At 37.5% G+C, this 15,287-nt stretch overlaps 1 protein-coding gene across 1 annotated transcript in view; it reads left to right on the top strand.

Annotated features, from left to right (window-relative positions):
• Nucleotides 1-5,727: 5,727 nt before the first annotated feature.
• LOC310736626 (stress-70 protein, mitochondrial) overlaps nt 5,728-15,287 on the top strand; it is a 52,140-nt gene continuing 42,580 nt past the window's right edge. The window contains exons 1-3 of the mRNA XM_083560296.1: nt 5,728-6,000; nt 6,445-6,503; nt 7,448-7,535. Coding sequence (XP_083416422.1) covers nt 5,923-6,000; nt 6,445-6,503; nt 7,448-7,535 — 225 coding nt within the window. The 5' untranslated portion in view covers nt 5,728-5,922. The remainder of the gene's footprint in view (nt 6,001-6,444; nt 6,504-7,447; nt 7,536-15,287) is intronic.

Here is a 15,287-nt window from a genome sequence, read left to right as displayed (position 1 = left end):
TTGGCTCAGTTTCTCTTTTTTCTTTTTGAAAAGTGCTTTATTCCCTGTTTGAGGGTTTGAAAGCATTGAGTGGAAGCCATTCCCATTAAAACTACAAACACACACTACACTAACCCCATTAAGGTACGTCATTTCTCTGCTATGCCGAGCATCCAGCTCATTTAGTGTGTGAAGTGTGACATATTTAGTCAGTCTTTCTTTCGCCCATGGGAGCACCATTCCTAGCCACTTCACGTGTCCAACAGGTTTGCTCTCCTCAGTGAAGCTCCTGCTGAGAAACCTGAAAAAGCTCTGGTTATAGGAGACTCTATTTTGAGGCATGTAAAAATTAGCTAGACCTTTAGAGGCACCAGAAGCACAGGTCAGGAGTATAGCCAGGGCGCCGGACATAGTCATGTCATGTCAAGTCAAGTTAAGTTTAACTGGAGCTGCCGCAACCTTAGGATGCCTCGGGATGGGTAAAGAGAGTGAAGCAGTGTAGAGGAATTAGCATATCTGCTGTTCCAAATATTAACAAGCACAAAATGATAATGTGCATGTGATCAGATGACTGAAGCACAAGGTTATGATGTGTGTTATGTGTAGCTTGCTAAAAAGATAAGTTTTTAATCAACACTTAAACTGGGAGAGTGTGTCTGAGCCCCAAACACTGTCAGGAAGACTATTCCGAAGTTTAGGAGCTAAATGTGAGAATGCTCTACCACCTTTAGTCGACTTTGCTATTCTAGGAACTACTAAAAGTCCAGAGTTTTGAGATCTCAAGGAACGTGAGGATTGTAGCATTTTAGAAGACTGGATACATACATGGGAGCCATACATTTAGTGTTGTAAGTAGCAGAAGTTTGTAGTCGATTCGGAACAGGTAACCACTGTAGGGATGATAAATTCAGGGTTATATGGTCATATTCACTCACGCTTGTGAGAACTCTGGGTGCTGCGTTCTGGACTAACTGTAGCTTGTTTATCAATGATGCAGGACAACCACCAAGTCAGGGTGGTTGTTATGTCAGGGTACGAACCACGAGTTGGATGCAGAAGTAACTCAATAATAGTTTAATGATGTACACACACACACACACACAGAAGTCAGAGAGTTACGAACCGACATGCGGGTTTGGTTCGTAATGCGGGGATAATCAACGAAAGGGTAGAATCCATGGAAAGGAGATAATCCACTGAACGGAGATAGTCCACGGAAGGACAGTGATAATCAAAGGAATAGAAGTAATCCAAGCAGGAACCAACGGGGAATGCTGGCGATCGAGGATCCACAAGATCGGTAGCATGACGTTCAAGAACCGATCGCCTGTGACTCTGGAACGGGAGTTTATATAGTTGCATAGTTAACGACGACCAGGTGTCTGTAAACAAAGCCGGGAGCGGCAGAAATAGCGGCAGCCAAGAAGGCCGTGGTAGGTGGATCCCTGACATCTTGTGATGCCTTACAGTAGTCCAGTCTGGAGGTCATTAATGCATGGACGAGATTCTCTGCATCAGATATAGACAACATGTGGCTTAGCTAAGGTGGAAGAAGGCTGTTTCTGTAATATGGTTAATATTTACTATCTCTAAACACATTCCTCTGTTGTCTGTTTAGTGTCTATAGGATCATGATGTGAGTATGTAAGGGTTATATTACCTTATTTCTTGCTAATTATTATTGTAATTACTTAATTAGGTAGACAATACAAGATAGACATCAATCTGCACATTTAATAGTTTAATAATAATTTAAGTAATTTGATAATATACAAGTGCATAACTATAGGTGTAAAATGCAAATATCTCTTGGGTGTGAAGAAATACCCTGAGAGGATTATCTACCATTGCATCTAATGGTGATAGCACGGAAGTTTACGTCGGTCACATACATCCGAAATGGTACAGAATCGACTGTATATGGACATGTGAAATTTGACTGCCAGTATATTTCTGGATATGTCCGAAAATCAGTAGAATTTACAGGAGTTTACTGGTCAGTTCAGCTCTTTTCATGCAGTGTAATTCGATGGCATTTCGATGGCATTTCTGCTTCAGCTGGGTCTGCATCACTGGTGTCTGTCTTGTCCATCTCCATCTTTCTTTCTTTTGAATTAAGTGTGTTTATTCTCCTGCCCATCAATCAATCAGTCAATCAGTAGTAGACTTACACAAAAAACTACTATAAAAACAGTTATACTCATATTTATCCAACTATCACAATTACCATATTCCCCCTATATGCCCAACCAACAACCATGCTATCTAGCTCAGTGGTTAAGATGCTGGGATACTGATCGGAAGGTTGGGGATTTAAGCCATGGTATTGCCAAGCTGACACTCTTGTGTCACTTGAGCAAGGCCCTCAACCCTTTGTAATCCAGGGGTGCTGTAATGTGGCTAACCCTGCACTCTGACCCCCAGCTTCCTAACATCTCTGGGATATGTGAAGAAAATTATTTCTCTGTGCCATAAAGTACATGTGACAAGTATGAAGGACCTTTCTTTTCTTTCTATGATAAGAGGAAAAAGAGAAAATAAATAAAATTGAGACAAATCTTTATTTCTAATTTAACATACCACATTTTGTTTTATTTTTAACTTACCTCCCTAATATTTTGACTTTGTTCGTAAGTCAGCTGTAGCCCAATTTATAAGAATAAAGACAAGCTGTATGCTTTTCAAAACAGGTCACTAATATTATAAGCATAAGGCTACATTGTATAAAACATTTAAATCTATTATACTATAAATTGGGTTTAAGGTCCCCTGGTGGTCTAGTGGTTAAGATGCAGCGCTCCCACCGCTGCGACCCGGGTTCGATTCCCGGTCAGGGAACCATCCCCAGCCACTCTTAGTGCCGGTCCCAAGCCCGGATAAATTGGGGAGGGTTGCGTTAGGAAGGGCATCCAGTGTAAAACATGTGCCAAATCAAACGTGCGGAGGATCCGCTGTGGCGACCCCTAACGGGAGAAGCCGAAAAGAAACTACATACTATAAATTGGGTTTGTCCCATTGTACTATTAGTTTCATTACAAATATCAAAGCAAATAAGGCATCTGTGGTGCTCTTCCTCGGCATGAAACCATACTGTTGCTAACAGATGGTCACCTCTTCTCTCAGCCTGGCTTCCACTACTCTTTCCCATACCTTCATGGTGTGACTGATCAACTTAATTCCCCTGTAGTTACTGCAGGTCTGCACATCTCCCTTATGCTTAAAGATCGGTACCAGCACACTCCTTCTCCATTCCTCAGGTATCCTCTTACTTTCCAAAATCTTGTTAAACAATCTGGTTAAAAACTCCACTGCCATCTCTCCTAAACATCTCCATGCGTCTACCAGTATGTCATTTGGTCCAACCGACTTTCCACTCTTCATCCTCTTAATCGCTGCTCTCACTTCCTCCTCACTAATCCTATCCACATCTTGCTTCACCATCTCCACATCATCTAACCTTCTCTCTCTCTGATTTTCCTCATTCATCAGCTGCTCAAAATACTCCCTCCACTTTCTCAACACACTCTCCTCACTAGTCAACACATTTCTATCTCCATCCTTTATTGCTCTAACTTGCAGTACATCCTTCCCAGCTCGGTCCCTCTGCCTGGCCAATCAGTACTGGCCAATCAGTACAAATCCTTTTCTCCTCCCTTAGTGTCCAACCTCTCATACAGCTCCTCATATGCCTTTTCCTTGGCTTTCGCCACATCCCTCTTTACCTGCTGCCGCATCTCCTTGTACTCCTGCCTACCTTTCTCATCACTCTGTCGATCCCACTTCTGTTTTGCCAACCTCTTTCTCCTTATGCTCTTCTGCACTTCCTCATTCCACCACCATGTCTCTTTGTCTTCCTTTCTATTTCCAGATGTCACACCAAATACTTTTCTAGCTGCCACCCTCATCACTCCTGCAGTAGTTATCCAATCATCAAACACCTCTTTACCACCACCAAGCCCCTGTCTGACCTCTTCCCTAAACCTCACACTACACTCTTCCTCCTTCAGCTTCCACCATCTTATTTTTCTTTCAGTCCTCACTCTCCTCCTCTTCTTCTTCGCCTCCAAAACCATCCTACAGACCACCATCCGATGCTGTCTAGCTACACTGTCCCCTGCCAACACCTTACAGTCTCCAATCTCCTTCAGGTTGCATCTCCTGCATAGAACATAGTCCACCTGTGTGCACCTTCCTCCACTCTTATAGGTCACCCTCTGATCCTCCTTCTTCTTAAAATAAGTATTCACCACTGCCATTTCCATCCTTTTAGCAAAATCCACCACCATCTGCCCTTCTACATTCCTCTCCTTTAGGCCATACCTACCCATCACCTCCTCGTCACCTGTTTCCTTCACCTACATGCCCATTAAAGTCTGCCCCAATCACCAATTGTTCTTTCCTAGGTACACCATCTAGCACTTCATCTAATTCACTCCAGAATCTTTCTTTCTCCTCCATCTCACAGCCGACATGTGGAGCATAGGCACTGATGACATTTATCGTCATCCCTTTAACTTCCAGCTTCACGTTCATCACCCTATCAGAAACTCTCTTCACCTCCACTACACTTTTACTGTACTCTTCCTTCAGAATCACCCCTACACCATTTCTCTTTCCATCCACACCATAAAAGAACAGTTTAAACCCACCTCCAATGTTCCTGGCCTTACTCCCTTTCCACTTGGTCTCCTGAACACACAACATATCTACCTTTCTCCTCTCCATCATATCAGCTACCTCTCTCCCTTTACCAGTCATAGTACTAACATTTAAAGTACCAACCCAAACCTCCACTTTCCTACACTTCTCATTTCCTGCCGTCTCTGTAGACGTCTTCCTCCTCTGCTTTTACTCCTTCGGCCAACAGAAGCCCAATTTCCACCGGTAGCCTGTCGGCTAACGATACCTGTGGCGGTCGTTGTTAACCTGGGCCTCGATTTCCGGTATGAAATTCTTATTTGTGATCCGCATATTTGATTTGGCACGTTTTACACTGGATGCCCTTCCTAACGCAACCCTCCCTATTTGGGCTTGGGACTGGCACTAAGAGTGCACTGGTTAGTGCCTCCCTAATGGCTGGATTAATCTATAAGACTGTTTTAGTCAAAAATTATTTCTAAATATTATAAAATCACAAATGAACTGATGAGTTGGTAATATTAAAGATAATATAATACATTTACTGTCAGTCAAGTTGGATTTATGGCCCTTCAGATGAAAACTTTGGTCACCTCTGCTATAAGTTATATATGATAAGTTAAAAATGACTTTCATTATTTACTCATTTAGCTCATTTAAAAAAAAAATTATGCCCAAAAGAACTGTTCTAGTGCTTGTGCTTCATGTCAATGAGAATGCTCGATCAATGCTGAAACACAACATTCCATAGACTGACTAGGGAAATATTTCTGTCTATGTAAGTACGTGTGAAAAATGGCGTCGAAAACACGCTAATGGTCAGGAGTGACAATGAATAAAGTCTGGTTTGCCCTTCTTCGGGGTCCTACTTCGACCTTCATGTGCTTATTGCATTGTGGTCCGGTAATGTGCCTTACCAACTGTCATATATTCACAGTTAGTCAAGCCTTTTTCGTTTGCAAGAGACGAAAATCTAGATCGATCGCAAACTACCTTGTTTGCTATAATAATAATAATGATAATACTATTGTTTATATAACTACACAAACGTTTTTGTTCAACGGAGTTAAAACGTTTTCAATCAGGCAAATTTCCTTTGCTCCGTGAAGGGGGTCCGAGTGGTGTTGCCTAGCGGTGTCATCAAGCCATGTGGTGTAAAAGATAGTTCCAGAAGCATAGTATCGGAAAGGTGGAAGCAGTTTATTGCTAGTGATTGTGAGGTTTCATAAAATCAGTTTTACGGAAAATATTTCTAGCTGTTTCCTTAATCGTTAATAGTATACCGGTGTTTGAAATTTAGGGAATATGTTGAATTTAGCAAAAACTGTTTCACGAACCCTTTCTCCAAGCTGCGTTCGAGGTGTTCCAGCTTCAGTAAAAAAGGTGGGTTATTTTATGTAGCTCTTCATTACAAATTTGAGGGTTCTATAAAGAAGATTTTTACCAAATATCTAGAAATATAATGATCTTTTTTTTTCCAGTGGATGTAGAGGCTTTTTTTCCCCTCAACGTCAAGAGACGTAACGCAAGAAAAGCGCTTAATTACATGCTTGAATCAAGCTGTCAGTACTGAATATCATCTGGTCATTAAAAGGGTTATGTTTTGTGCTGACTGTTCAATTTTGACTGTTAAATTTTTTGGGATAAAAACCAAGAAGCCAGAAAATGTTTTTTGTTGTTTTTCTTCCCAGTGTGTTATTCAGTCTATGGCTATTTTTTATTGTTCTATAAAATTCTAATTTTGAGAATATTCCCGGCTACAGCCTGTAGGTTTTAGCCTTTCTTGTTGTGCATGTTATCGTTATATTGTGTCTAATAATTTTCCAGGCTTGCTTGAATCAGTTGACGGAACATGCCATTCAGATTACATCTAGACGTCAATATGCGTGAGTAAAGTTCAACTTTCTTAAATTTTATACACACACACACACACACACACACACACACACACACACACACACACACACACTCTCAGTGGTGGACCAGGTACATTAAGCATGTAATTGAGTAAAAGTATAGATACAAGTAAAAGTGCTTCATTTAAACTTTCACTTAAGTAAATAAAAATAATATAATAATAATAATAATAATAATAATAATAATAATAATAATTAAAAAAAAAAGTATTTGCCTTCAGATGTATTTAAGTATACAAATACTATGATTTATTATGGTTATAATGTTCCCATTATCATTATCAAGACAATTTGCTTAATAAATGTATGTGTGTGAAAACTTACTTTTAGCACACCAATCTATTAATGGAATGATATTAATGAGTCAAACTCTGATTGATATCTAATAAATTGTCATGAGCCCAAAACCTTATTTTCAATAACTTAAAAAAAAAAAAAACCCTGGCAAATAAGGCCACAGGTGTTGTGGTAAGTTAGGGTCAGTAGTTTCTTCCATCATTTCTTCCTTTCAGAATGTTCTCCTTGCTGCTGAACTGTATGTTCGTGCAAAGTAGATACCAACAAGCGGCCATGTCGCCTAAATTCGCCACTGCCATGTGCCATTCAAAACAAGGTTAAAACAGTGCACACTACCCTGATTGGTGGCTTGCTGTGTGCTTGACCAGTTACGTTTTTATCCACTCATAAATCAGTCGTTTCTTTTCATTTTGCAAAATAATGTTGAGTAAAAAGTAAGACATTTGACTTTAAAAAGTATTGAAGTTAAAGTAAAAGTCTCTCCAAACTGAAATACTTGAGTAAAGTACAGATATTTGAAACAACTGCTTAAGTACAATAACTAATTTCATTTACTTTGTTACTGTCCAACCATTGTATACACATGTAAGTCTTGTTTTGTTTAATGGTTCTTACAGCTCAGAAGCAATCAAAGGAGCAGTGATTGGAATTGACCTGGGGACTACAAATTCTTGTGTTGCGGTCATGGATGGAAAACAAGCAAAGGTCAGATGCTTCTTCTATTACCCAAATACAGTTGTATTGTCATTTCCAATGTATTACACAAATAGTTTGGACCTTTTTAACATGTTCTTGGCAGTGACTTACTAACATCTCTGGGATATGTGAAAAAAATAGTTTCTCTGTGCCGTAAATTACATGTGACAAGTATGAAGGACCTTTCTTTGATAAGGACTAATTTAACGAATTGTACAACAAAGGTGGGAAGGGGAGTAAATTAAAATGATAAATGTAGACTGACTATTTTTAGCTGTGATATATTTTCTTGTTAGTCTCTGTCGATTGTTTGTCACATTTGCTTATGATGTCGATTGTTTGTCACATTTGCTTATGATAACCACAATGAAACTACTGCACTGCAATTCCATTGTACCCCCACTAGGTGAATGCTCTCTAAACTTTGAATACCTCTGATTTAGACCAAGCACCTGTGTACAAAGCTGCAATGTCTATAGACACTATCACTAGCATTTTTTTCTGTTTAAGGGTTTTTTGAAACTAAATCGATTTCTTCTTTATGTAATTATAGCAAGCATAATGTCTTTTACTCTGTTTTAAAAAAAAAATATTTTATTTAAAAATCAACGCATTCAATATGGTAAAATTGAAAAATTTTGGGGTGTCTATATTCCAGCTTTTGTGACAGTAATAGTTTTATGTATATTAAGCACATTATTACAATGTGTAATGAAATGTAAAAAGTCTCTGTAAAAAAAAAAGTTTTAAAATGTTACGTATTTCCTTACAGATGCTTTAAATGTTTAATTTCCACATCTTATCTTATTATATTATCTTATTTTAATCTTGGCCAGTTTTACTCTACTGCAAAACTAGCTGATCTCTTTTGTCACTTGAACCATACTAGAGGCCTATAAATTATTTATAAGCATTTATAGTCTATTTATGATGTAAACAATATATGTAAATTATTTAAATTTCATGAATACATATAATATCAAGAAAGGTTTAAACTGTCAGAAACAGAGAAATAGCCAGATTTTGCTAGTTGTGATTAGCATGAAAATATTCACAAAGCTATTGATGTAAATTAAAATATTATTTAGAGCGCTGCTTCTTCTTGCAGTTAGGTGTGACTGCCTGACTACCTTGTGATAAGATTACTGTCATGCAAAATAATCCAGGGAAGCAACATTGTTAGCCCTGCACCTAATGTTATCGAGCTGGCTGAGACAAAATGTAAAAAGTGATCGTGCATATAATGTAATGTGGATGTATTACACTGATTTATTTATAATTATCATAATATTATAATAATTATTTTTCTATGTAATCATATTGAGGCAATATTTTGTATTTAACAGTAGACTAAATTAAATTTTGGTACAGTTAATTTGATTGTTTCGATTAAATTGTTACAAATAAACTGATTAAATAAAATTTAATAAATTGAAAAATGAAATGTAAACTATTTGTTAAACCCCATTTGGGTAATACAGATGTGTATATAAGTGTTTGTGTTTTACATTTAATATGTAATTTTATAAAGATCTACTTATTTCAGCATACTGGAACAACAATTTTTTTTGATGTTTTATTTATTTTTGAAGCTGCGCTTAAAGTGCAAAACGGAAACTACAAAAACTTGTGGTCCGCCTGTACTGAAATTATTTGGGTTACCTGTACCTTTACACTCCTAATCTTGCTGTCCCCATTTTTTTTTTTTTTTTGGACATTGTTAAAAATGATTGGATTGGAACAGTTTGGATCCATTGTAATTGAATATCATTTGGTCTTTTGACTTCCTAAATTCTCCACCATATGTAGCTTAGTGGCACAAGGTTTGTCTCCTGGCTTTCCTTTTTTTTTTCTTTTTTTTTTTACTTTCTTTTTCTTTATTTATTGAAGAAAGAACAGTGAAGCATTACAGACACAGAAAATTAATGGTGCTTAATTTTTCTTTTTATAATTTTTTTTTAAACGCACAAAAAGGAATTAACACACAATCTCAAAGTTATGTCATTACAAACAACATAACGAGGAGATAACCAACAACATTGTTAGCCTATTGCACCTGACTGCATTACCTTTTACAATGTGCACATGCCTTCCAATTACACTATTAAATTAAGTTTGGGGGAAGTGTTATGCCTAGATCATTGGAGTCCATACTAAATAGAAATGTTTGGTGGATCCTCTAAGAAAATATTACATTTTCTCCAATTTCCAAAATAGCATCATATCTCTAAGCCAGAGTGAGACTAAAGGTGGTCTGACTTCCAATCAAGTAGTATTCTTCTCTGAGCCAGAAGACATGCAAAAGCACAAGCATCTTGACATTTCCTGGGCATGACTGTACCTTGCTCAGGTACTCCAAAAACTGCCATTTCAAAACTAGGCTTAATATTCTTAATATATGTCACAGACAGAATTTTAAATATAGTTGTCCAGTAATCAAACAGTCTGGGGCAAGCCCAAAACATATGAGCCAGATCTTTTTTTATACACAGTAGAAATTACTCCCTTCAAATGTATGGAAATACTTAAAACTGCATCCATTCCTGCGCTAGGGGGAATGGCGAGATATGTGGGGCAGTGGTTTTGGATTGTATTTTGAAGAGAAAATTGAGAATGAGGCAAAAACATTATAAAAAGATCACTAAATTTGACAAGACCTTACTGTTGCTACTGATTGAAAACTGAGTCCAATTAACCTGGAAGGAATAGGTGGTTCTTGCATATAGGGCTGGCTATGGAGACCAGATCTCGAGGGTAGTTGCTACAACTGGGCATTGCGTGTATAATGAAATACAAAGTGGCATTTTGATAAAGCTAAGGCTGGGAGGGATGAAGAAGTACAAGAATAAGCTTCTGAAATGCAACCCACACATCATTGGGGTTCTGGAGCCAATAAAGTACTTTTGAAATATTCGCAGCCCAGTAATATTATCTAAAATGAAGTATTGCCTAATCCACTTAAAAAATTTTGTCTTTGGAGAAATTCCTTCCGAATCCTAGGTGTTTTTCCACCCCATATAAATTATGAGATCAGACTGTCTAAGTTTTGGGAAAAGGATTTAGGTCAAAAGACTGGGATACATTGAAACAAATACAAAAGCCTTGGTAAAATGTTAACTTTTACACAATGAATTCTTCCTGCAAGGGAAAGAAACAGCAGATTCCATTTTTTTAATCAAGTTTTTACTTTTCAGTTAAAGAAGCAAAATTCTCTTTGTAAAGGTTAGAAAAATTCTGTGTAATATTTATCTCTAAGTATCTAAAACCTGATGCACTATACATACTCTATTTATAATTACCGATGCCAAAGGGCAGAAGTATAATAACCAGTGAGAGAAAATGTGTTAAAAACCGGATCTTTCCAGCACCGAGAATTAATATTTCTACTCAACCTTGTCAACCGCTTTTTCAGCGTCTAGTGAAATAACAACCTGAGGGACAGGGTCTTGAGCAAGTTTAGATGTTTAGCTATCAAGCGGTTAGGAGGGAGATTGGCCTGTAAGATTTACATTTTAAGGGATCTTTGCCAGGTTTTAACAAAATAATTATGTTCGCTTCATTTAAGGTTTTTGGCAAGCTTCCTTTTTTAAAAGAGTCCTCAAACATATCAAAAAGAATAGTGGCTAATTTAGTTGCACATTTTTTATAAAAATCTATTGGTTAGCCATCTGGGTCAGGAGTTTTTTTATTCTGCATTAATGTAATTGCATTTAGAATTTCCTCTGTTCGTACGTGTTTTTCCAAATAGAATCTGCACTGAATCAAGGGTGGGTCTATCTACATTGTCTAAAAATTTTAAGAGTTTAATTTAGGGCTTTCAGAAGTATAGAAATCTAAAATGGGATTAATATAAAAATCAATGGGATTAACGATTAAATAATTATCGCTGTTGTGAATTTGAGGTATAAGCTGAGAGGCAGCATTAGATTTCAATTGGTAGGCTAAAAGTCAACCTGCTTTTTCTCCATGTTCATGTATATACAGTGAGGAAAATAAGTATTTGAACACCCTACTATTTTGCAAGTTCTCCCACTTAGAAATCATGGAGGGGTCTGAAATTGTCATCGTAGGTGCATGTCCACTGTGAAAGACATAATCTAAAAAAAAAAATCCAGAAATCACAATATGATTTTTTTAACTATTTATTTGTATGATACAGCTGCAAATAAGTATTTGAACACCTGAGAAAGTCAATGTTAATATTTGGTACAGTAGCCTTTGTTTGCAATTACAGAGGTCAAACGTTTCCTGTAGTTTTTCACCAGGTTTGCACACACTGCAGGAGGGATTTTGGCCCACTCCTCCACACAGATCTTCTCTAGATCAATAAGGTTTCTGGCCTGTCGCTGAGAAACACCGAGTTTGAGCTCCCTCCAAAGATTCTCTATTGGGTTTAGGTCTGGAGACTGGCTAGGCCACGCCAGAACCTTGATATGCTTCTTACAGAGCCACTCCTTGGTTATCCTGGCTGTGTGCTTCGGGTCATTGTCATGTTGGAAGACCCAGCCTCGACCCATCTTCAATGCTCTAACTGAGGGAAGGAGGTTGTTCCCCAAAATCTCGCAATACATGGTCCTGGTCATCCTCTCCTTAATACAGTGCAGTCGCCCTGTCCCATGTGCAGAAAAACACCCCCAAAACATGATGCTACCACCCCCATGCTTCACAGTAGGGATGGTGTTCTTGGGATGGTACTCATCATTCTTCTTCCTCCAAACACGTTTAGTGGAATTATGACCCAAAAGTTCTATTTTGGTCTCATCTGACTACATGACTTTCTCCCTTGACTCCTCTGGATCATCCAAATGGTCATTGGCAAACTTAAGATGTGCCTGGACATGTGCTGGTTTAAGCAGGGGAACCTTCCGTGCCATGCATGATTTCAAACCATGACGTCTTGGTGTATTACCAACAGTTAACCTTGGAAACGGTGGTCCCAGCTCTTTTCAGGTCATTGGCCAGCTCTTCCCGTGTAGTTCTGGGCTGATTTCTCACCTTCCTTAGGATCATTGAGACACCACGAGGTGAGATCTTGCATGGAGTCCCAGTCCGAGGGAGATTGACAGTCATGTTTAACGTTTTCCATTTTCTAATGATTGCTCCAACAGTGGACCTTTTTTTACCAAGCTGCTTGGCATTCTCCCCGTAGGCCTTTCCAGCCTTGTGGAGGTGTACAATTTTGTCTCTTGTGTCTTTGGACAGCTCTTTGGTCTTGGCCATGTTAGTAGTTGGATTCTTACTGATTGTATGGGGTGGACAGGTGTCTTTTTGCAGCTAACGACCTCAAACAGGTGCATCTAATTTAGGATAATAAATGTAGTGGAGGTGGACATTTTAAAGGCAGACTAACAGGTCTTTGAGGGTCAGAATTCTAGCTGATAGACAGGTGTTCAAATACTTATTTGCAGCTGTATCATACAAATAAATCATACATTGTGATTTCTGGATTTTTTTTTTTAGATTATGTCTCTCACAGTGGACATGCACCTACGATGACAATTTCAGACCCCTCCATGATTTCTAAGTGGAAGAACTTGCAAAATAGCAGGGTGTCCAAATACTTATTTTCCTCACTGTATATCCTTTAGCACGTAATAAGCACCATTCAGTTTTATTTGTTGATAACAGGTTATACTGAATTTGAAGGTTCTTCCTTTTCCTGTAAAGTTCTGGTGAGGGGGATGTGGAATAGAGGCAATCTAATCTTCTAATAGAATCAATTAAATGATCTAATTTTTGTTTACATTTTTTTATAAAGTGTTGAAGTATATGATATTATTTCTCCCCTGATAACCACTGTGTTTCCCACAATGTAGATGCTGGTATAGATTCTGATCTGTTATGTAGTAAGAAGTTATCTATGGCTGTAGTTTTGAATGTTCAAAAGGCATGATCTGATAACAAGGAGGTATTTAGTCTCCACAGAGGTAGTTCATTGTACATCAGAGTTCAAATAAGATTTAAATGCACAGGAGCATGATCTGATTCCACAATAGGTAAATAATTTGTTCAACAGAAGGAAGGAGAGATTTATCTATAAAGAAGTAATCGATTCTTGAATAGGAGTGGTGTACTTGTGAGAAATAGGAATATGGTCTGCTGCTTGGATACAGAAATTGCTAAGAATGTGGATAAGGTTTGGGCCATCTTAGAGCCGGATAAAGACCTGGGATTATAACAAATGAGGGTTGGATCCATAATAGTATTTGTCACCACCAAATATCATGAGATAGGAGTTAAGATCTGGTAGTAAAGAAACAAGCTTATTAATAAAACTCACATCCTGGTTAGGGGCATATATACATTAACTAATAAGAACATGGTATAAACTCCCAGAGACTATAACATATGTGATGTTTTTGTGTATTAAAATGGCAGTGCCCCTTGCTTTAGAATTCAAATTGGAGTGAAAAATGTGTCCCACCCATGATTTCCTGAGTCTAAACTGATCACAAATGCATAGGTGGGTTTCCTGTAGATATATTATTTCTGATTTTAGTTTGTTAAAATATGCCAAAATCCTGCCTCTTTTGGTTGGGCCATTTAGGCCTTTAACATTCCAGCTAACAAATCTAACTTTCGACCCCCCATGAAATTTATCTAAATCTGTCCATGTTAGACATGTGCAAATATAAATGTTAACAGGCAAACACAGCACAGAGATGCAATCAGCAATATACATTTCCTCACCTTTTAGTACTTCTGAAGACATTACATAAAGCAACATTTTAATAAACATAATGCAAAACCAAACTTCCCAACATGCTCCCTATGCTTGTTTCCCCCAACTGAAACAAGCCGCAGAAACCTGTTTAACTGGCATTGCTCACGGTTATCCATTCTTTACCACTTAAACTTCTTCAGGAACCCCAAGCCACTATATAAAATATATATATATATATATATATATATATATATATATATATATATATATATATATATATATATATATATATAATATATACACACACACACACACAATAGAAATATTCAACATTTCATTCTGTTTATATTTTAATTTAATATTTTTCCTAATTTTCTTTTGCAATTGGGTGTGTTATTTCATTTTAAAATGCAACATTTAATTTATTGCTGTGAAATTAGGTGGCAGCATTATGCTAAAATAGTTCTATTGCTTCATTATATCAAGAATTCTTTTAAATATATTTGTCTAGAGCTGCTTTGTGACAATTTCCCTTGTTTAAAACACTATAAAAATGAAATTGAGTTCGATTCAACTGATTGAACTTTTCATGACAATGAATCAGAGGAATCTCATTTCACAAACATTCCACTGCTTAATTAGTTATAAATCTCTCATGATGTGACTTGAGTGGCAATGTAGCAGAGGCTATCATCTATCATTACACCAGAAAGGGGGGGGGGGGGTACAGTGGGGGTACCCACTGTGTGTGTGTGTGTGTGTGTATATATATATTTATTTATATATATATATATATATATATATATATACACACACACACACACACACACAGTGGGTACGGAAAGTATTCAGACCCCCTTAAATTTTTCACTCTGTTATATTGCAGCCATTTGCTAAAATCATTTAAGTTCATTCTTCTTCCTCATGAATGTACACATAGCACCCCATACTGACAGAAAAACACAGAATTGTTGACATTGTTGCAGATTTATTAAAAAAGAAAAACTGATATCACATGGTCCTAAGTATTCAGACCCTTTGCTGTGACACTCATATATTTAACTCAGGTGCTTTCCATTTCTTCTGATCATCCTTGA

This window comes from Silurus aristotelis (genome assembly GCF_946808225.1).
Source record: "Silurus aristotelis genome assembly, chromosome: 14".
NCBI lineage: Eukaryota > Metazoa > Chordata > Actinopteri > Siluriformes > Siluridae > Silurus > Silurus aristotelis.
Note: the sequence above shows the minus strand (reverse complement) of the source record. Positions and strands in the feature narration are given on the sequence as shown.